Raw genomic sequence first — 22,758 nt, 5'->3', positions numbered from 1 at the left:
AACCCTTTTTTGGCCGCTAGCCAATGCAAAAAATCGGGCCGCTATACCGCCACTGCCCCGTGTGAAAGGGGCCTTAAAGTGATATTAAAGTCTTCTTTTTTTTTTTTTCTTTTGTTTGTTTAAAAATAACAAACATGTTATACTTGCCTGCTCTGTGTAGTGGTTTTGCATAGACCAGCCCGATCCTTGCCAGCGCGTCTGGCCCTTTCCTCCTGCCAATCGCCCCCACAGCAAGCAGCTGAGCTGCTGCTCTGTGTCCATTAAGACATAGAGCTGGGGCTTGGCCCTGCCCCTTCTCTCTCCTCATTTGGCTCACTGACTAGTATTATTATTATTATTTTTTTTTTATATAATGCATCAAGATAAAAAACCTTCTGCCTTTTTAGAACCACTTTAATTATTTTTTCCAGGGAATATGTGCGAGCAACAAAATATAAGTCAGAAGCCGAATCATTTGGATGGAGTTTTGTCTTTGAAGACTTTGTGATAGAGGAGCTAAAGAAAAAAGTTACTCAGAAGTTGCAGGTATTTTTGTGCACGTTTTGGACCCATCTGTATATTTAAAATGTTTAAAAAGAAGAATAAAGTCTAATAGTACTCTCGTGGATCCTTTATTATAAATAACCAATCCACCACTATTAAAAATCGATCCGTTCCTAAAATATTAGTCAGCTCAAGGCACGTCCACATACAACTGCACATATTAATCCTCTAATCAGCCAAAACTATTAGAAAGTTAAAGTGGAGTTTCCATCCCAAATTTTTTTCATTATTGTGCTCATTAGACCTAAAAAAGTAAAAAAAATGTTTTTACTCATCTGGAAATGCCTGTTGCTATGCGGTCCCATGAAATCTGCCTTTGAAATCACCTAGGATTCTAACATCATCTCCCTCAATGCTCCTGGGAAATGTGTGTCATCATTTCCCAGGATGCAGTACGCTGTCCAATTATCACTCCCCATTCAAGACTTCCAGGAAGTAAGTGCTTGTAGGCTTCACAATGCCCACAAGCAAAATGACAACGGTGTAGACATAGTTTTATAAACTATTTTTTTTTAATATCTATGCGTATCGTAAAATAGTAAGTGACCGGATTTATATTATAAAAACGCATGATGAAAGGACATACATTTTAAAAAATGCTAATTGTGGTTGGAACTCCGCTTTAAACAGAGAATAATCCTCCTCTACTCTATTTCAAGATGAATAATACTTTCTCTTTCGTTCATGGATGGACACAGTCTTAATCTTGACAAAGTGGGTATTAGCCTTCCTTTAGGAGTGACTAGGCAGAAACTTATAGAAAGTGTTAACCACATCACACACACACACACACACCCTACAGCCCCGCATCTCGCAGATCAGTGTTTTTTTTTTTTTTTTTTTTCTGCCTTGTTAAGGAGAATACATGGCGATCAGGCTGTGCCTCTCCACATGGTCTGAGGCTACATGGGCGTCCAGTCAGGATCCAGTCGGACAATGCCACGGCGGTGGCATATGTCAACCATCAAGGAGGAACAAGAATCTCGGCTGCAAAGGTCGCTCACATCCTGAGGTGTGCAGAAAGGAGCATACCGGCCCTTTCGGCCGTATACATTCTGGGAGTGGAAAATTGGCAGGCGGACTACCTGAGTCGCCAGATGCTGGACCAAGAAGAATGGTCTCTGCACCCGGATGTGTTTCAGCTCCTTTGCCAAAGATGGGGCACGCCAGACGTAGATCTCCTGGCGTCTCGGCTCAAATCGGAAGGTATTGAGGTTTGTGGCCAGGCCAAGAGACCCTTGGGCAGACGCAACAGATGCATTGGTGGCACTGTAGAGTCAGTACTGGCTAATCTATGCCTTCCCTCCTCTAAAGCTCCAATGATCCAAATTGCTCCAGATTGGCCTCGACGTCCTTGGTACGCCGATCTAGTGCATCTAGTAGCAGACGTCCCTTGGCGTCTACCGCTGAGAGAGGACCTGCTGTCACAAGGTCCCATACTTCATCCTGATTTACAGTCGCTGGCTTTAACGGCATGGCTATTGAAAGCCAGGTAATTGAAAGACTGGGGCCTATCAGATTCTGTGATTCCTACCATAAGGAAGGCTAGGAAGTTATCCTCTAGGAGGATTTACCATTGCACTTGGAAGGCTTACTTAGCCTTTTGCAAGGAAATTAGGTGGAATTCACTGACTTATTTGGTTTACAGAATCCTGCTGTTCTTACAGCGCGGGGTGGACCAAAAGCTTGCTTTAAGTACGATTTAAGGGGCAGATATCTGCCCTGGCTGTTTTTTGTTTTTTTTTCCCCAACGACCCCTGGTGACTCACTCTTTAGTGAGAACATTTGTACAGGGGGTTCGGCATGTGGCTCCTCCGGTCTGTCCTCTGCTACCTCGTAGGACTTGAATCTGGTCCTCTCCGTGCTTCAGAAACCACTGTTTGAAGAGATTAGGGAGATTCCCTTGTTGACACTTTCTCAGAAGGTGGTCTTTTGGGTGTCTGTTACGTCAGTTAGACGAGTTTCTGAGCTGAAAGTCTTGTCATGCAAGGCTCCTTATCTGATCTTCCACAAGGATAAGGTGGTGCTGTGTCCGCAGCCTTTTTTCTACCTAAGGTCGTTTGGCCTTCCATCTCAATGAGGACATTGTACTTCCATCCTTGTGCCCTCATCTGTTGCATCCTAAAGAGGCGGCGTTGCATTCCTTCGACGTTGTCCGAGCTCTGAGAGTGTACCTATCCGCTACTGCTCTGTTCCGGAGGTCAGACTCACTATTTGTTTCGGTGGCTGGTCCCAAGAAGGGCCTAGCGGTCTTGTTGGCCACCACCTCAAGGTGGATCCGACAGACAGTGATTCAGGCTTACGCCATAAAGGGTCGGGCGCCCCCCCTTTCCTCTCACGGGGCATTCGACCAGGGCTATAGGTGCCTCTTGGGCTTTCCGACATTAAGCGTCTGTTTCCCAGGTGTGTAAGGTGGCGACCTGGTCGTCCGTTCACACTTTCACAAAATTCTACAAGGTTGATGTGAGTGCATCTTCGGATGCTTCTTTTGGCCACAAGTTTTGCAGTCGGCTGTTTAGAGTTGCAACTCAGTTGAGGAGCTCTGTTTTGTTTTGGGGTGAAGTTTATTTTTATGCTGTTCCCACCCCTCGTTTTTTTGACACTGCTTTGGGACGTCATTAAGGCTGTGTTCGTCCATGAACGAAAGAGAAAATAGGATTTTATACTCACCGTAAAATCCCTTTATCTGAGTTCATGGACGGACACAGCACCCACCCCTCCTTTTTATGTTTGTACTGCTTTTTGACGAACTGACCTGCGAGATGCAGAGAGAGGGGCTATACCCAGAGGGCCCACCCCCTGGGCTAAGCTGTAGGGGGTGTGTGTGATGTGGTTAACACTTTCTAGAAGTTTCTGCCTAGTCACTCCTAAAGGAAGGCTAATACCCACTTTGTCAAGATTAAGGTTGTGTTCGTCCATGAACTCGGAGAAAAGGATTTTACGGTGAGTATAAAATCCTATTATTACCTCTGACCTCAATAGGTCACCATAGGAGTTATTTTAAACATCACTGTTATTAGGCTGTATTCACACCTGAGCGACAAAACGCCGGACGCTTCTGCCACTAGAGGGGAGAATTCCCATTGCTGTCTATGGAGATGGTTCACATCTCATAGACGCCGAACGCCTGTCGCCTGAAAAAAAGTCCCGGACCCTTTTTTTTCAGGCGACAGTGGCGTTTTCCCATTGACAGCAATGGGAAGACTTTTGAAAAAAAAAAAAAAATTGAAAGTTTCACACCCGCGGCAAAATACGCCGCTACCGCCGAACGCGGCTGTCGTTCAGGTGTGAATGGGGTCTAAAAGTTCCAGCAAATACATCAAGTAGATATAAATGCTGAGATTGGGCTATGTGATATTTAATGTTAACACACATTTTGTTGAAACATGCTGAAAGCCCATCCTAGATATTCCAAAATACTTTGAATACTGAAGTTGGAAGACTAAATCAGTAGCAGTGGTCCCTAAGGCCTGATTCACACCTATGCATTTTTAGTGCATTTTGCAGATTTACACTACTGTCAATTTGACACGTTCTGTAGTGCAAAAAGCACTAAAAATGCATCAGGCCTGAATGCTAAGGTTGTCCAATAAAACTTGGAGGAGTAGGAGATACTTTCCATAAACTAGCATGGATTCATGTGAATTTAAAGGGGGTACAAAAGCAGGTTTGACAAAACCATTTCCTGCCATGACAGCTTATGGCTCATAGAACTCATAGGCATAATATGTTCACCTGATCAAGCTGAAAATGACTGGCTTCCTGACTTTCATCTAAAGTTTCATCTAAAGTCTGAGGGTAGCTAAGTTAATAGTTTAATCTTCTGACTGGCAGTAATGTATCCAATACATTGTGGCTTTTCTAGGTACAGTAGTTAACTAAATGTTATAGTAAGGGACAAAACAAGTTAATGGCTATTTGTGAGTGATTCCCTAGAACTACAGAAGGAAAGGTTTTGTGAATGAATGACACAGCTGTGCAGAGCCCCACACAACCACGCTGGTTTTAAATTGTGACAGCAGGTGCAGGGAAAAGATCCTTCATCTGCTGTCATGGGTTAGGAAAGGGATTGGGAGGCGCAGGGACTGGTATATAGTAGGGTTGTCCCGATACCACTTTTTTAGGACCGAGTACAAGTACCGATACTTTTTTTCAAGTAGTCGCCGATACCGAATACCGATACTTTTTTTTAAATGTCATGTGACCGTTTTCAAACCACAATACAGACTAAGGATATTTTCTTTAGAATTATGAAGAACTGGTACATCGTGGTGTGGGGCTGTTTTTTAGCATACGGTACTGGAAAACTACATATCATTGAAGGAGTGATCACTGCCAGTGCCACCTATCAGTGCAGCTCATCGGTGCCAGTGCCCAAAAGTGCAGCTAGCCAGTGCCACCTATCAGTGCAGATTAGTGCATCAGTGCAGGGAGGCAGCTTATTGGTGCATCTCATCAGTGCCACCCAATCAATGCCAGTGCCACCTATCAGTGCCATCCATTTATGAGTGCCATTCAATCAATGCCAGTGCCATCCAATGGCACTGCAGCTGACTGGACATGTGGATTTATTATATAGCGGTCGTCGGCCGGCCGCCGGGCCCTGGTGAGAGAATTAAGTTTGGGCCTATATTATGATGGGGGCCTGGAGCTGCAGCTCCATCAGCCCCACAGTTAATCCGGCCCTGCCTCTATGCACCGCTCGATGTCACAAAAAAAAAAAAAGTATTCTATTTTGGTATCGGGAGTATTTGCACGAGTACGAGTACTAGCGCAAATACTCGGTATCGGTCCCGATACCGATACTGGTATCGGTATCGGGACAACCCTAGTATATAGTAACATATGAAACCCTAAGTACAGGTGAAACATGTTACTAAAGGTGAACTTGGCCTTCAAGCTCACAAAAATTTAAATTGTAGGTTTCCAACTTATTTGATTACTGACCTTTTTGTTTTATTTATTTTTAACATAGTCCGCACCATGGTGGCTTCCTATAGAAAAGGCATTTTGGCGCCAGGTAGGAGTTTCTTCTAATTTTGTTGTTCTCCAGGCTTTTTCTTTTATAATACCATTTTCTGTATTTCTTTATAATGTTTACTGTGTTTGGGTCGTCTTAACACATACAAGTAAAATCTTTATGTACACCTATGATGTCTATTTTCACCTACGGTATGATCTACAATATATTGCTATACTATACACACTGGGGCATGTTTATGGAAAGTGGTTTGTGCGTTCTTGTTTTCATAAAAAGGATTTTATTGTTTGGCGTGGGCAGCCTTAATAATGTTCATTAACCACTTAAGACCTGGACCCATATGCAGGTTAAGGACCTGGCCCCTTTTTGCGATTCGCCACTGCGTCGCTTTAACTGACAATTGCGTGGTCGTGCGACATGGCTCCCAAACAAAAGTGGCGTCCCTTTTTTTTTTTTTTTTTTTTTTTTTTTCCACAAATAGAGCTTTCTTTTGGTGGTACTAAACAAAAATAGAGCGACAATTTTGAAAAAAATTCAATATTTTTTACTTTTTGCCATAATAAATATCCCCAAAAAATATATAAACATTTTTTTTTGTTTTTTTCCCTCAGTTTAGGCTGATACGTATTCTTATTTTTCTCGTGACTGCGCCATTATGGCGGACACATCGGACACTTTTGACACATTTTTGGGACCATTGTCATTTTCACAGTGAAAAGTGCTATAAAAATGCACTGATAAAGTGTGACAATGGCAGTGAAAGGGTTAACCACTAGGGGGCGCTAAGGGGTTAAGTGTGCCCTAAGGGAGTGATTCTTACTGTAGGGGGGCGTGGTTGGACATGTGAGGTCACTGATTGTCGTTCCCTATGACAGGTAACAGACGATCAGTGACAAGCCACAGAGAAGAATGGGGAAGGTTTTTTTACACTCACCTCTCCCTGTTCTTCAGCTCCTGTGACCAATCGCGGGACACCGGCGGCGATCAGGTCCGCGGGCTTTGTCACGGAGCTTCGGACTGTGTCGCGCGCGGGTTCTTAAAGGTGACGTGCCTGTGCCCAGCCGTGCCGTTCTGCCAACGTATATCGGCGTTAGGTGGTCCTTAAGTGGTTAATGATATAGTTGCCTCATTATATCAGAATAGTTTTCCCTCCATACACCCTTGATATCCCCCAGCATCATTATTCCATCCATGTAGTACCCCCTTTTCCAGCGGAGATACAGTGCATGTAAAATGTTGTCTTTGTTCACCTCCAGCACTGCACTCACCTATACCAAGCAGGCAGAAGGAGGGGTCTCTGGAGGAAGCATCCCTCTGGGCATTCCAAACCTTTTGGTGCAAACAGTGCTGGACAGCTGGGCTTACCATGACACCATCCGCAATGCATTCAAGCTGCATGGGGCGGGTCAGAACATCACTGGTGCTTTAGGCCTGCCCCTCCATGCTGGCTGTAAAATAATCGGTATGATTCTGCACAACGCGGCGCACCACTGCCAGCCTGTCTCCCTTGTGTTTTCATCACTCTCAGCGCCATCATGGGGCCCCCAATTTTGGAGCAGTGTGGGCTCAAGGACCAGCTGCTTTGGGGTAATTGCAGGGGCCCCTGGGCAGTGCCCAGGTGTGCCCGCTCATTAAGACAGCCCTGCTTCCATGGTATATATAATGCCTTGGAAATTATTTTGTACCCTTCTCCTGATTGATACCTTTTAACAATGAGTTCCCTCTGATGCTTTGGAAGCTCTCCGCGAACCATGGCTTTTGCTGTAGGGTGCAACTAAGAAAATGTCAGGAAAGACCTACTAGAACAGCTGAACTTTATTTGGGGTTAATAAGAGGCACTTTAAATAATGGCAGGTGTTTACTGAATCCTATTTAACCACTTCAGCCCCAGAGGATTTGGCTGCCCAATGACCGGGCCATTTTTTGCGATTCGGCACTGCATCGCATCTTTTCTTTTTCTACATTAAAGGTTGAAAAAGTTTTGAAATTATTTATCTTTATCTCATTATTATTATTTTTTTTTTATTTTTTTACATCACATAAACCTGACATTTTAACAGGGGTGTGTAGACTTTGTATATTCACTGAATATGCTCATGTTCTTTTCCAGCCAGCAGGGCCAGGCTCAGGGATCAAGGAGAAGCTTGAATACCCAGTGCTGCACGTCAGCTGGAATGATGCACAGTCCTTTTGTAAGTGGAGGGGGCAAAGACTGCCTACAGAAAAAGAGTGGGAGTTTGCTGCACGTGGGGGTCTTAAAGGTATGAGATTATATATATATATATATATATATATATATATATATATATATATATATATATATATATATATATATATATTTATATATATTATTTTTTTTTTAAATACACAAGCTAAATGTCTATCGCTGTTAAAAAATGAAAAATATGGCAATGTGTTTTACTGACAGGCAACACCTACCCATGGGGGAATCTTTTTCAGGAAAATCGAAGCAATCTTTGGCAGGTAATATCGTACGTTAACAGTAAACTTGTTTATTTTCATCATTTTGCTCTCTTCACAAATTTTTTTTTTTTTTTTTTTTATTGTAAATGCAAAAAATTTTAATAAAACTTTATTGGGGCAAGATGCTCCATCTCCGTTTAGACTGCAGTCATTGCCATAGGGTAGTTGTCTTTTTCTAATCTGTCAGATATTTATATATTAGGCAAAGGAGAGGATGGCAAGAAGGGCAGTGGATAGGACATGTCTCATCTTTCTTTCTTTTGCTATGTATTGAGTTGCTAAGGAGCAGGTGTCAGGAAGTAGAAAGCTGTGATAGAAATGGGTTGTAGGTCAGAGGAAGGACAGTAGGTGAGTCCAGGTCCAGGTGCTACTTCAACAAGAAAATTCACAGCATGAGCTGATAAATGTAAAGATAACCACATCTTTTTCAGTCCCAACTGGTCAGCTTGGAAACTTGTGCTGATTTACCAAAGGAAAGCCTGTCAGGCTAAGTTTTTTTATTTTTTTTTTATTTCCCGGCACTCTAGTTCAAATTTTGTTCTCTGCTCTCTTTGAGCCTGTAAGTTATCCTGCATTTTTTTTTTTTTGCTGGCACTGGGCAGAAATATTCTGACAGTCAGCATTTACCTGATTCATAAAATGTAGACTATCATCTGGTTATAATGTCTTGTTCGGTTTTTTTTTTTTTTTCACACTGGTGCGACAAACGCTCTGACATTGGCAGCTCATGACGTGTGAAAATCAATGTTTCCCTATGGGAGCCGTCTTTACTAGTCCGACACAAGTCGGTCCGACTTTGAAAATGCTCCCTGGACTACTTTGGTCCGACTTTAATCGTACTTCAGCCCATTGAATATCACACAAAAGTCGGATCGCCATCTTGCATGATTCGACTTTGGCATGTGACTTGTGCTCCGATGATCTTGAGGAGGAACTTGATGCCAAATTTTAAATAAAAAACAGGCATGAGTTCCCCCTTAAAAGAGCACACCAGGCCCTTTGGTTTGGTATGGATTTTAAGGGGAATCCCCTATGCCGAAATCCATACCAGACCCTTATCCGAGCATGCAGCCTGGCCAGTCAGGAAAGGGGGTGGGGACGAGCGAGCGGCTCCCCCTCCTGAACCGTATCAGGCCGCATGCCCTCAACATGGGGGATGGGTGCTTTGGGGCAGGCCCCAAAGCATCTTGTCCCCATGTTGATGAGGACAAGGGCCTCTTCCTGACAACACTGGCCATTGGTTGTCGGGGTCTGTGGGTGGGGGGCCTATCGGAATCTAGGAGCCTAGCAGATGAGGGTCTGGCGTAGGGGGTTCCCCTTAAAACCCATAACAGACCAAAGGGCCTGATATGCTCTTGGAGGGGGGACTCATTATGTTTTTTATTTAAAATTTGGCGTAGAGTTCCCCCTCAAGATTCAAACCAGAGACAGTGCCTGGCATTGTCGGGGGATCGAAGTCAGACTTTAAGTCGCAGGGCAAAGTCAGATCCAAATTAGTACGACTGTCGTATCAGTGTGAACCCAGCCTCAAAGTGTTGACTGTGAGAGCACTAAATCCATCAGCTGGTTCTAATATTTGTATCAGAGGGCAGGCAATTTATCACTGCCCATTACCATGAGTGGCTCAAGTTATAACATGACAGGTGTGATCATGATGAAAATTGAGTTTGTAGTGTTATAGAAATGTAGTTTCTATTATAGGGTAAGTTTCCAAGCCGGGACTCGGCAGAGGATGGTTATCATGGGGTTTCTCCAGTAACAGCATTTCCTGCACAGAATGCTTATGGTAAGTAGTCTTTTATATTTCTATATTTTTTTTTCAGTACTGTAGATTTTGTGTTAATAGACACATATTTATTTCTCAAATGTAAGGGCTGGTTTATACTAGAATGTGGTATGGGAAAGGCGTGTTCTGTGAGCAGTTCCCGCATTGCAGGTGAACACACTGCCTTGTTTTGTTAATGGCACCTCATACACAGATTACAGTTGTATGCAGTGCGTTTTTTTTGTGATCGGGTGTGTTTTGCAGCCCATTTAAATGAATAGGGTGTCAAAAAAAGCACTGCACAGGAATTCATATGTTCCCGTTGCAATCCTGATGTGAACCGGCCCATAGTTTTTTTTTCTCAAATGTCTTTACAGTAGACTTGAGCAAACATGTTATTGTTTGACAGCAATAATATGTTTAAAAGAGTCCTCTTGGCCTCTTGTCAGCTAAAACATAAAGCAGAATATCCGATGCTTTTGCATGATCGTGCTGTAAATATATGCAAACTTAATGCAGTAAAAATATTTTATGGCTAAATTCTCAATGGGCAAATTAATTCTCTGCAAACCTGATAGCCTAAATATGTTTATCATCACATTCCTTTTCCCTGGGAGCAAAAGGCATATGTGAATTTGATCATCCCAGCAGTGTTTACTTACTGTTGGTGATGCGGATCATATACTTCATTCATGCATGACGCCACATAGTACTGTAGATGGAGTTTAATTTTGTAGGGAACAAATTGATACAGGTTTCAGATAGGTGTGTGTTGTTTTTTTTTTAAGATTTAGACCTGCCTGCACTGATATGCAAAAGAACGCAGGGAAAAAAGCAAAAATGGAACCTATTCATTAGGTCCAACTCATTAAAGAGGGCAGAGAAAAGGAACTGTACTGTGTTATTCTGCAACCAGTGAGTCTCTTCCTCTCTTTGGCAAGGAAAGTTCTGCATTGTTTCGGCCAGTATGAAATATTTCCCTGCCTCCTCTAGGGAACTTGCCACTGGCAAAGTGCCTCTCTTGACATGATTGCAAGTGTAACATAACTTTACTCAAACCTATTTATGATTGCCCAATCATGTACCAGCAAAGTTCAAAATGGATATTTTGGATGGAGATAAAAGTTCTTTGGGGTAACACAGTTGTTGACCGCAGAGGACTTTAACATGGTTTGTTTCTACCATGAAACATTTAGCTGTTTTAATGAGGTTATATTTTACTTTGTCAGGTTTGTATGACCTGTTGGGAAACACCTGGGAATGGACATCTACGGAATACAAAGTACCTAAAGGGTCTGCTACACATGGTGGACAGAAGATGTATGTATTACGTGGGGTTTCTTGGATCGATACCCAGGATGGTTCAGCCAATCATAAAGCACGTGTTACCACTAGGTAAGAATTGTATATTCCTCAATATAAAACAAAGCCTCCCCAGTTAGTTCTACACCTATCAAAAAATACTAATTCTGGTGTGATGCTAGACCATAAATACAAAAGACTGAAAAATAGGAGTAACCATGTACTCCGGAAATAACTATGAATCTTTACTATCTTTATTATTGAAAAAAATCATAGAACACTTACTAACCATCCATTGTTTTGTTAAGAAGAATTCTAGATCTGCAATTAAACACCCATGGGGACTCCCACATCCTGCAAAAAATGCTACTTGACTGCAATAGTACTGCTCAAAATAACTGTTACAATCCACAAATGCATGTGTCCTCCACAGAACAGAATCTTCCACATGACTGTATCCATTTGTCATGTTTCTGTCATTCATATTACCCAGACACAGGAAGGATACATTGTCCATCTCTACTTTGTTGATACAACTATGGGATTGCACACATATATTGAGCATTCCTTGGGCAGATTTATTATTTCCTTCATCTTTACACCACACCTCCTAATGCTTTGGATATCAAGCCCATCAGTTTTCATCAACATGTATACATAATCAGGTTCATATGGAATTGGACAGGTAATTGCATATTGGTGAAGTTGAAAGCCTTAAGCAGGATCTTCCTTTCTATGCAGGGGGCTCCTGACGATTCTCTACACCAGGGGTGTCAAACTCAATTTAATTGTGGGCCGCATTATGATTGCCCTCAAAAGGGCCAGTTGTATCTGCATCCCCTCCCCTTACATTAGATGTCAAGAGCCACCCCACCATCAGAAGTTGAGTCGCCCACTCTCCCTTACATCACAGTGCATTCCACTTTCATTATGCTGCTGCTGGGAAGCAGCTGGATGCATTGCTTAAAAGCAGAAAGTAAGGGTCTTGAGGAGGACCAGAGGAGGGCTGGAGCTCTCCTGCAGCTTCAGGAGAGGTGCGAGGGCCACATGAAATGGCCTGGAGGGCCGGATTTGGCCTGCGGGTCCTGTGTTTGACACCTGTGCTCTACACAGATATACTGTAACTTGCTTGTTGTCTCCCATATGTTATATTCTACTTCAGGGTGGTTTTATGAAATGGAGCCACAGTTACTTGGCTTCTCTAGACACTGCTCTAATATCTCTAAAAATAATTTTACAAGCTCTTCCTTCTGAGCAGAATATGATCGCGTTACTCACACTTGCATAATGAAACCTCATGTACCCACTGTTGTCACAAATCTGCTTATTTAAAAAAAAAATTGTGCTAATGGAATCATTCAGCAAGCTCTTAAATCCAGACCCTTTATGATCATGCTCCCCACAGTTCATCCTTTAATGAGAGCACATTGAGAACACATAATACTGTTGACCTGGTTAAGCCAAATCGATCACACTCAAGATCTCTTCTTAAATGACCAGCCACCATCCCATTAATGAAATTGAGAAGATATGCAGTCCCCTATCTGCTGTATTCAAACTTCATATTTCTGTGCTTGGTATTGAACCACCCATGTGCATACAGACTGACGCATCATACTGCCATCTCCTCTTGGCGTTGGAGAACCCAGCAGACATACTGTGCATCAATACATTACACCCATAATCTTCATCAGACTTGTATTGTGGCACATAAATTGGTGTAACTTTCACTTAAAGCGGAGCTCCACCCTAAAGTGGAACTCCCGCTGATCAGAACCCTCCCCCCCTCCGGTGTCACATTTGACACCTTTCAGGGGGGAGGGGGGTGCAGATACCTGTCTAAAGACGGGTATTTGCACCCACTTCCGGCCACAAGGTCTCGGGCAGACTGCGGGTAGGACGTCACCTTACGTCCTCCCCCCGTTGTGCTCTGGGAACACTCAGCTCCCAGAGCACAGCGGGAGCCAATCAGCAGGCGCAGCGCAATTCGCGCATGCGCCGTAGGGAACCGGGTAGTGAAGCCGGAGCGCTTCACTTCCTGGTTCCCTTACTGAGGATGGCGGGGGGAGCAGCAGAGTGACGAGCGATCGCTCATCCTCTGCTGCGGACGGCGCTGGACTCCTGGACAGGTAAGTGTCCTAATATTAAAAGTCAGCAGCTGCAGTATTTGTAGCTGCTGGCTTTTAATTTTTTTTTTTTTTTTTTTTTTTTCATGGCACATCCGCTTTAAATAGTTTGAAAACAAATATTATATTAGTTGTGTTAGTGTTATTTCCTGGATTGATGCATTCTTATGTTCGATAGCTTTTGTAACTATATGCAGTTTAATGCCATATCATGGCCAATTTATATATGTACATTGTGTGTGTGTTGACACTAGTTACTAACATCCACGCATATTCACCCTGCTGCTAGACTTCCATACATCACTCTCCAGTAGACAATGAACAGTCATTTGTTTTTGTTTTTTTGTTTTATTTGGGGGATATAACTTGGTTGAGAAAAGGGTATGGGATGCCCATAGAACAGATTACATTTGCCATGTTATAGCAGTTGTGCTTTAAACTGGAAATGGTCATGGTGACGTTGCTGATTAAACTTGAAGAATTGTTATAGTAGCTGCGCTTTGCATATACTGAATAGTGCACTTAGAAAAATTATGTATTATACCCTTGACAGACTTTACACTTCTACACAAGCTCCTGCAGACTGTTACTCCCAGGACTCTTCTCCTCCTGCACAAACTTCCCTGTCACAACGTTGGTTTTTCCGCCCCATCATCTTGAAATGTACTAGACATCACTCTGAATAATCCCTAGTTGTTGCTGAATTGTGATAGACCAGGGGCCTGCTGTACCCCTACTTGGCGGCCTAGTTACTTTATTAGAAATAAATGGTTGGTGGACTACTGATCCCAGCCAGTCTGACTTGTAAGTCCTGAGTCCTCCAACTGCAGCGACTTTACACAAAACCCCACACTCTCTCCTCTGGCCTTGCACCCAGCTCCCCTGGCATGCCTCTTCCAGATATCCACTGTGCCTCACTCACCGATCTCCTCCTGCAAGTCCTTGATGAAGAATTTACCCAGACATGCGTACCGACTGCTTCAACTCCTTTTCCAGGACACCTCTCGGCCGTGTAAGGAGAGGCTCCGGAGCTCCTCTGCTGAGGCCGGCACCCCCCCCCCTCCTAGATGGGGATGGGATCTCCTGCTCCAGTCTAACACTCCATTCTTCACTTCACCCCCAGCCGACAACTCCTCCTCAGCAGGCTGACTGTGAGTATATGTAGGAGGCCTGCCCCCTGCCAATCCTAGTTGGGGATTGGTCAGGGCTCCTCGCATGTACTCCATGCCACTCCAACTCTCAGCCCTGCCCCTCTTCCAGAACATTCTCACTGAAAGTAGATGACGTGCCTAAGAGCTGAAGCACATGTCAGTCACACTCACTGCAACACTAACCACTCCCTGCCCCCAGATCAAAAACAAACAGGCCTAGCGTCATTAGGGCTGTTTAAATTTACCTGTGCTGACAGAACCTCAAACACTACACCTCTGTCACCTACATATGGTAGAGGGTGGACAGTCATGTATTGTTAGGTTTGCAGTTGTGCCTTACTCAATCCATTTTCCGAAAATGGATTGAATAGTGCTCTTTGAGATGTTCAAAGCTTGGGATATATATATTTTTTTTCATGACCTATCCCTGCTTTAAACTTCTTCACAACTTTATCCCTGATCTGTCTGGTTTGTTCCTTGGCCTTCATGATGCTGTTTGTTCACTAAGGTTCTCTAACAAACCTCTAAGGGCTTCACAGAATAGCTGTATTTTTACTAAGATTAAGATGTAAAATTTTGCACCCCAAGTTAAAGATGCAGTGGCCGTTCCATGTGAATAGCCCAGTCCGGCTGTTATTTTACAGTTCAGGAGGGCAGTAAAACAGAGTCTCTGCTGCCAGTTTGAAAGAGACCCACTATTATTTCTTGTGCCAGTTGTGTTTTTTTTATTTATTTATATATATGTATGTATGTATGTATGTATGTATGTGTGTGTGCGCTTACAGACCTTCCCAGGTTAAAAATTAACAGAATTAAGTTCGGCCCTCCACAATAGTCCCAGTTTTTTATGTGGCCCTGAACAAAGATTAATTGCCCACCCCTGATGTAGATTTACCCTATTTGTCCTGGTGAGTTGTGAAATCTTCCAGTGAGGAGGGAGATCTGTTATGGTGACAATTGTCTAAGAGGGGTATTCCAGTAACTTTATGGAGCTTTCCTCCTACTTCTTCCAAGGACACAGACCGCAAACAACAAACTGATGGATTTGAAAGTGGTTGTAAAGCTTATTTTTAGGGTTGCACCGATACTGGTATCGGTACCGATACTAGGCATTTTCGCAAGTATCAGTACTCGCGAAAATGCTCTGATACCCTAACCCGATACCGGAAGTGACGTGAACTGGACACATCAGTCGCAGCCTGTCGGCTACATCTGCTAGGATCGGGGCTTTGTGATAGCTTGTCTCCCTGCGTGCAGTGATAAGGGAGATGCTGGCGTTCCAGCTAGTGCGGGATGGAGCATTGGAAGGTATTCACTTTATCTGACCTGACCCTGATGCCTGGATGCTGACGACCCCTGGATGATCTGGCTGCAGAGAGGAAGCTTGCAGTGGGGGATGTCTGTGCAAGAGACGGCCAGGTACTTCACATTTAGTACAACAATGGTAAGGCATGGGATGAGAAGATGAAGGCAGTAGAGGAGGTGTGAGCACGAGTCAGAGCTGAGGGGGTGGATGAGGGATCTTGTGATTGACAATACAGTGGAAAGGAGTGGTGGAGGAAAACTGGACCCTGCACTCTGCATGTAACGTGCTTGGACCCTGCACTCTGCATGTAACGTGACTGGACTCTGCATGTAATGTGCCTGGTCCCTGAACCCTGCACTTTGCATGTTAACATGCCTGGGCAGGCAGGAACAAAGATGGTCTCTGGACAGCCGCACTCTGAACAAATTGTAGCCTTTTATTAAAAGGACAGCACTACAAGTCACAGCAAAATAAAACCTGACTGATGACGCGTTTCGCACTGAAACACGTGCTTGGACCCTGCACTCTGCATGTAACGTGCTTGGACCCTGCACTCTGCATGTAACGTGCTTGGACCCTGCACTCTGCATGTAACGTGCTTGGACCCTGCACTCTGCATATAACGTGCATGAACTTTGCCCTCCAAACCCCTTATACTGTGCCCATCAGCTGCCACCTCTGTTCCCATGTCTCCCAATGACCCTCCCATCCCCACCATCTTCCCCTAGTGATTACATCACAGCCGTTTTCCATCTCAACTCTCCCGACCCGCAATCCCTATTTCACCCCACACTCAACTGCCCTGCCCTCACTAACCCCTTTAACTTGTAGTATGCGCCTATTCAGCAATTCCAAGTTAAAGTATAGCTAAAGGAAAAACTATTTTTTTCTATTGGATAGGATAGAGTGGAGGGGGATTAGAACACCTGTCAGTTTTTATTTCTGTCTGCGTCGTTAGAGGTTCGTTCACTGTTCAAGGTAAAAGAATATCCCAAATTTTGGGTTGTCCCCAGAACAGGAATATAAAGAAATCAACCAAAGGGGACACTAGTTCTGGTTGTCCTGGTAACAACCATGGATTACTTCAATTGTAGGGACTTCCTCTCGCTTCTAGTGGCTATAGCACAGAAAATAAAGGGAAATGCTCCCGATGGGAAAGAAATAGCAAAGAACGTGACATGGGTTATATCCCTCCCTTTTTCTATCCAAAATGGGCCTTTTTAGTTCTACCTTACCCATTTGATTACTTGGCACAGTGGCTAAGTCGTTTAGCACTTCCGCCTTGCAATAAGTAGATCATTGGTTCAAATCCTGACCATCACTCTACGTGCCTGGAGTTTGCATGTTCTCCCTGTGCCTACGTGGGTTTCCTCCCACACTACAAAGATATGTTGGTAGGTGAATTGGCTCCTCTCTAAATTGTCCCTAGTACATGAAGGAACCTCATCATACAATACACATTCTGAAAGGATGTATGTCAATGTAAAGTGATTTAAATGAGTAATATATGTAAAGCACTGTGTGTCCTGTCAGCACTGTATAGACATGTGTAAGTAAAAAATCCGCTGTACACCTGTGATTACGTCGGCAGAATGGCACGGCTAGGCACAGGCACGTTGCCCTTTAAGTGTCCAGCCGTGGTTCGCGACCCGGTCCGAAGCTCCGTGACCGCAAAACTGATCGCCGCCGGTCTCCCGCGATCGGGTCACAGGAGCTGAAGAACGGGGAGAGGCGAGTGGAAATGCACCTTCCCCGTTGTTCTCTGTGGCAGTGTCACTGATCGTCTGTTCCCTGTTATAGGGAACGATCAGTGATGTCACACCTACAGCCACGCCCCTCTACAGTAAGAATCACTCCCTTAAGGCACAATTAAAGGGGTTGTAAAGGGAAAAAAATGTTTTCCCTAAATAGCTTCCTTTACCTTAGTGCAGTCCTCTTTCACTTACCTCATCCTTCCATTTTTGCTTTTAAATGTCCTTATTTCTCTTTCGTTCATAGACGGACACAGCATTCTTTGACATTAGGGTTATATCCGCTTTCACTAGGAGAGTTTAGGCAGAAAAAAAGCACTTAAAGTGTTAACAAACACAAACCTTAGTGCAGCTCCTCCCAGGGGGCGTGGCCCCCCCGGTATAACCCACACCCTGCTCTAACAGCCTCAGTTTTTTCCTGCCTAACGTCAGGAGAGTCAGGCACTCTGGAGTTCCTGTACTCTGGAGATTTTTTTCTTGCAATTTTCTCGCTTTTTATTATTTTGTTCCTGCATTTTTTGGAATCCTGTGATTCTTCTATCAACAGCCGACTGGGTGACAGGCTGGGTCCTCGGCCCTTGTAGTCCCCCCAGGTTCGGCCTTCGAGCGTGTGCCGGCCCTCAGCTCAGCTTTGGGACGTCCACGACAGACCCCATTGCTCCAGGGGCGGCCGGGGAACTTCGGTTCTAGGGCACACATATGACCGGTCTCTATGGCCTTGTCACAGTGTGTCTGGCCGACAGCCATGCCGTTTAGCGGACGTTGGATCTGTCTGGGATACCTCCAGCCGGTGGTCGCAGGACGGGTAAGTAGTGGCCTCTTGCTCAGGTAAGTGGTCTGGCTGGAATTTTCCCCTGGGGAGGTCGACTGAGGGTTTGCCCTGCTTTCCTCTCTCCCTTTTTTCCTCTCCCTCCTTCCCAGTTTCTGGGTGACGGCCGTGAGGTGGGGGCCCCGCTTGGGGGGCTCAGTCTGACCTGGGGGCTGCTACTGCTGTGGGTGCTGTGTTTTTCTTTGCTGCCATATGTGCGGAGGGGGTCCTGTGGGCCTGTGTACTGCGTGTGTCACTGGGGCTTTGCTGTGTGTTTTTTTTTTTTAAAAAAACGCCGTTTTCGGGCGCCATTTTGCCGCTGACGGCGGTGTTTTATGGCGCAGTTGTAATTGCGGCGGCCATTTTCTCGGAGCCCGCAGACATATCGGCGGCCATCTTGATACAGCTCTTGTGCCTAGGATGACGGCGCGTACGGCTCTGCACATTTTCCTTTTGGATGGCGCGGCACAGGCAGCGTTTTTGGCTCTCGGCAGCGGCGGTCTGGTCGGACGGTAAGTCCTCCGGGGGGGGGGGTTTCCCTGTTCTCTGTGGCGGCTGGGGGGATGTCCTGTGGAGCCTGCCAGTACTAGGGGATGTTAACCCTTAGTGTCCCTGTTCCTGCGGCCTCCAGGGATGCTGTGCTGGCAGTCCCTGAGGCGTTTTGGGTCAGGATGGGAGTGTTGGAGGGATGTGGGAATTGCACTTGTTCCCCCCTCTGCCTCTCTCTGGGTATTTTTTCTGACAGGGAATCAGGCCTCGCTGAGGCGTCTGGTTTTGTTTTTTTGTCAGTAGCTGCTGGCTGAAGTCCACACGGACTGTGAGGATGGCCCTGTTTCAGGGTCAGCACTTGATGGTGCTGTTGTTGGGGCTCTTAACACTGCGGTGCGGGTTACCATGGTTGGCTATGGTGGTTTCGGAGGTGGCATCAGTGGTGTCAGTCCCTTTTGGGTTCCGTGCCGCCCCGCACCGCAATATGTGTTTTTTCCTTGTGTTCCATGTCTGGAATATGTTGTGCAAGGATTGGGATCAGTCGCAGGGTACAAAATGCTTTGCGGTCTGTCCCCTCTTTTTTGGGGAGGATTCCTGTATCAGGGTGTCTCTGATTGTTATCATAAAGGATGCCACGGGCGGTGTGAGCACTCTGCTCCCGCAATCTAAAAAAGGGTAGGTGCCTCACTGTAGGCGAGGGCCCTCATTTACTGTTCCCCATGCGTTTTTTGGTTTTCGCCCGCCAAGTGCGGCAGGAAAACATTTTCAGGGGGCTAGGACGTCCACTGAGGACACAGGCGCCCCCGGTGCCGCAAGCCTGCTTCCGCTTGGAGGTTTGCCTCCGCTCGCATCTCGGGTGGGGGGCTGGCTCCGCGAATTCGCGGCTCGGTGGAGGTCTCTCCTCTCTGACCGTTGGGGTTGCGAGGTAGTTTCCTCTGGGTGCGAGACAGGATTTCTCTCTTGTCTACCAAACAGGTTTTTTCCCTCCATCCTCTGGCTCGCCGGGTGGCTCTGTCAGGGGCTGTCCAGGATCTTCTGGTCAGGGCAGTGATTGTGCCAGTTCCCTCGTGGAACAGGCTCCGGGGTTTTTCTCCAATCTGTTTTGTGGTCCCCAAAGGAGGACGGGGTCCGTCCAATCCTGGGCCTCAGGCCCTTGTTTGTTTTTTTGTAAAAGTGCAAACTTTCAGGATGAGGTTTTTCTGGCATCCTTGGATGCCGTGAACGCGTACCTGCATGTTCCCATATGCTCAAAGCACCAGAGTTTCTGGACTTTGCGGTCAGGGAGGACCATTTTTCATTGTGGCCCTCCCGCTCGGCTTGGTGTCGACACCACAGGTTTTCACAGAGGTGCTCGTTCCGATACTGGCCCGGCTGTGGCAGCGGGGATTTGTTATTGTGGGATGTCTGTACAACATTCTCCTACGAGCTTCCTCGAGCTCTGAATTAGTGGAGCCATGTCTGTCACGTGTCAGACTCTCCAAGAGTTTGGCTGACTTCTGTTTTGTCCAGACGTCAGTGTTGGTCCCGTCTCAGGGACTGGAATTCCTGGGACTAGTCCTGGATTCCGCCGGGGCGAAAAAAATGTTCTCCTAACGGAAAGAATTCAGACTCTGCAATCTGCTGGGCAGCAGTTGTCGACCTAGTAGTGGTCATCTCTGCGATTCTGCATGAGGGTGCTGGGTCTGACGGTGGCCTCTGTCGAGGCGGTTCCGTATGCCAAATTCCACGCCAGGGTGCTACAGAGGGAACTGCTGTCTCGTGGGGACAAGCTTCCGTCATCCCTGGATTACCAGGTTCAGTTGAGTCACCTGGTCCCTGGTGTGGTGGCTGACTTTTCCGGTGCTTCGGGCTGGAAAGGCATTTCTGCCATGTCACTGGACGGTGGTCGCAACGGATGCCAGCCTCTCCGGTTGGGGAGGGGTGTTTTTGGGGCACCCAGTCAGCCCTGTGGCGCTGGACTCAGGTGGAGTCCCACCTACCAATCGGTGTTCTGGATCAGGCTTTGCCTTGCCTGGTGGTCCCTGGATCTACAGGGCTGACCATTCAGGACCCTGTCTGACAACGCTGTGGCGTACGTCGACCATCTGGGAAGCACACGGAGTTCTGTTGCAGCGACGAGGGTCGCGCACATCCTTCGGTGGGCCGAAAGGTCCGTTCCGGCTCTATCGGCCGTGTACATTCCGGGAGTATGGAATTGGCGGGCCGACTCCTGAGTCGGACTGCGCTAGACCAAGGAGAGTGGTCTCTCCACCCGTAGGAGTTTTCAGTGTCTGTGCCGAAAGTGGGGCACTCCATGCGTGGACCTTCTAGCGTCCCGCCTCAACCGGAAGGTGCCATGTTTTTTTGGCCAGGTCAAGGGACCCATGGGCAGACGCGTCAGGCGCGTTGGTGGCTCCTTGGGGTCACTGTCGCCTACTTTAAACCTTCCCTCCTCGGTAGCTTCTTCCTCGACTGCTGCGCAGAGTGGAAGCCGAGGGAATTCTATCAATCCTGATTGCCCCAGATTGGCCGCGTCGCTCATGGTACGCGGACCAGGTGCGTCTGGTGGCACACCCCCTAGCGTGTTCCCCTGGGGGTTGATCTTCTGTTACAGGGTCCGATCATCCACCCTGTTTTTTACAGCCACTGGCTTAGCGGCGTGGCTGTTGAGAGCCTGGGGCTGTGGGCCCGAGGCCTATTGGGCTCAGTGGTCTCTACCGTGCTGCCTGCACGGAAGTCTACCTCACGTAGGTTTTACATCATACGTGGAAGGCCTGCATCTCTGTGTGTGAGGAGATGAAGTGGCACCCTCGGACATACGTGGTGTCCAGGATTCTGCTGTTTTTTACAGCAGGGAGTGGATCAGGCTCTCGCCTTAAGTACGGTTAGGAGTCAGTTTTCTGCTCTGGCTGTTACTTTCGATGAGCCTTGGCGTCGCACTCCTTGGTGCGTACGTCTGGTCTGGGGGTCTGGCATGTGGCCCCTCCACTACCCCCATGGGACTTGAATTTAGTCCTTTTGGTTCTTCTGGATGCTCCCTTTGTGGACATTCGGGAGGTTTTTTGTTGACTGTCACGAGACGGGAGCAGGTTTAGCTCAGCGCTAGAGTACCTGCCCTTCATGCATTTGACTCTGGGTGCTAGCCCAGGAAGGTCTGCGTCACGTGGCCATGGCTCAGCGTGGGCATTTCCACTGTGATTTTTTCTGGTAGCAATTACCTCGATCAGACGAGTGTTTGTCTGTTCTGACGGCCTTGTCTTGCAAGGCTCCCTACTTGGTCATCCATAATGATGAGGTGGTGCTGCGACCGCAGCCGTCTTTTCTCCCAGGGTCGTTTCGGCTTTTCACGTTGATGAGGACATTGTTCTTCCATCCTTATGTCCTTGGCCGAAATGCAGGGAGGCGGCCTCTTTACATCCTCTGTATGTGATTCGGGCCCTACGTATGTACTTATCTGCTACGATTCCGTTCCGGAAGTCGGTCTCACTGTTCGTGTCGCTGGCTGGTTCTACCAGGGGGCCTGGTAGTCTCGTCAGCCACCCCTTTTTCGGGGTGGATCCGACGAATTGTGCTTCAGGCCTATGCCCGGAAGGGGCTGGCGCCTCCCTTTTGGGTTACGGCGCATTTGACCAGGGCGATCGGAGCCTTTTTTGGTTTTTCTGGCATCTGGCCTCTGTGTTACAGGGGTATATGGCAGCGACCTGGTCGTCGATCCACACTTTCAAGGTCTTACGAGGTGGATGTGTGCGCATCTTCTGATGCCTCCTTCGGCCGCAGATGTTACAGGCGGCGTTTTATGGTAGGAGTTTCTCCGTTGAGCAACTCCCGGTTTTGTTTGGGGTGTAACCTGTTTTGCTGTGTTATTTCCCGCCCCTCGAATTTTTTGACACTGCTTTGGGACGTCCCTAATGTCAAAGAATGCTGTGTCCGTCTATGAACGAAAGAGAAAATAGGATTTTTGTACTCACCGTAAAATCCATTTCTCTGAGTTCATAGACGGACACAGCACCCACCCCTCCTTGGTTTGTACTGCTTGTTACGAACTGAGGCTGTTAGAGCAGGGTGTGGGTTAT

At 46.4% G+C, this 22,758-nt stretch overlaps 1 protein-coding gene across 1 annotated transcript in view; it reads left to right on the top strand.

The window, feature by feature from the left end:
- Positions 1-22,758, top strand: part of SUMF2 (sulfatase modifying factor 2) — a 31,401-nt gene that overhangs the window by 5,569 nt on the left and 3,074 nt on the right. The window contains exons 3-8 of the mRNA XM_040336734.1: positions 411-525; positions 5,519-5,563; positions 7,635-7,785; positions 7,953-8,008; positions 9,710-9,794; positions 11,003-11,168. Of these exons, the coding sequence (XP_040192668.1) occupies positions 411-525; positions 5,519-5,563; positions 7,635-7,785; positions 7,953-8,008; positions 9,710-9,794; positions 11,003-11,168 (618 nt within the window). The remainder of the gene's footprint in view (positions 1-410; positions 526-5,518; positions 5,564-7,634; positions 7,786-7,952; positions 8,009-9,709; positions 9,795-11,002; positions 11,169-22,758) is intronic.

The sequence above is a fragment of the Rana temporaria genome, chromosome 2 (assembly GCF_905171775.1).
Source record: "Rana temporaria chromosome 2, aRanTem1.1, whole genome shotgun sequence".
NCBI classification, from domain to species: domain Eukaryota; kingdom Metazoa; phylum Chordata; class Amphibia; order Anura; family Ranidae; genus Rana; species Rana temporaria.
The sequence above is the reverse complement of the archived record's forward strand: the minus strand, read 5'-3'. Positions and strand labels throughout refer to the sequence as shown.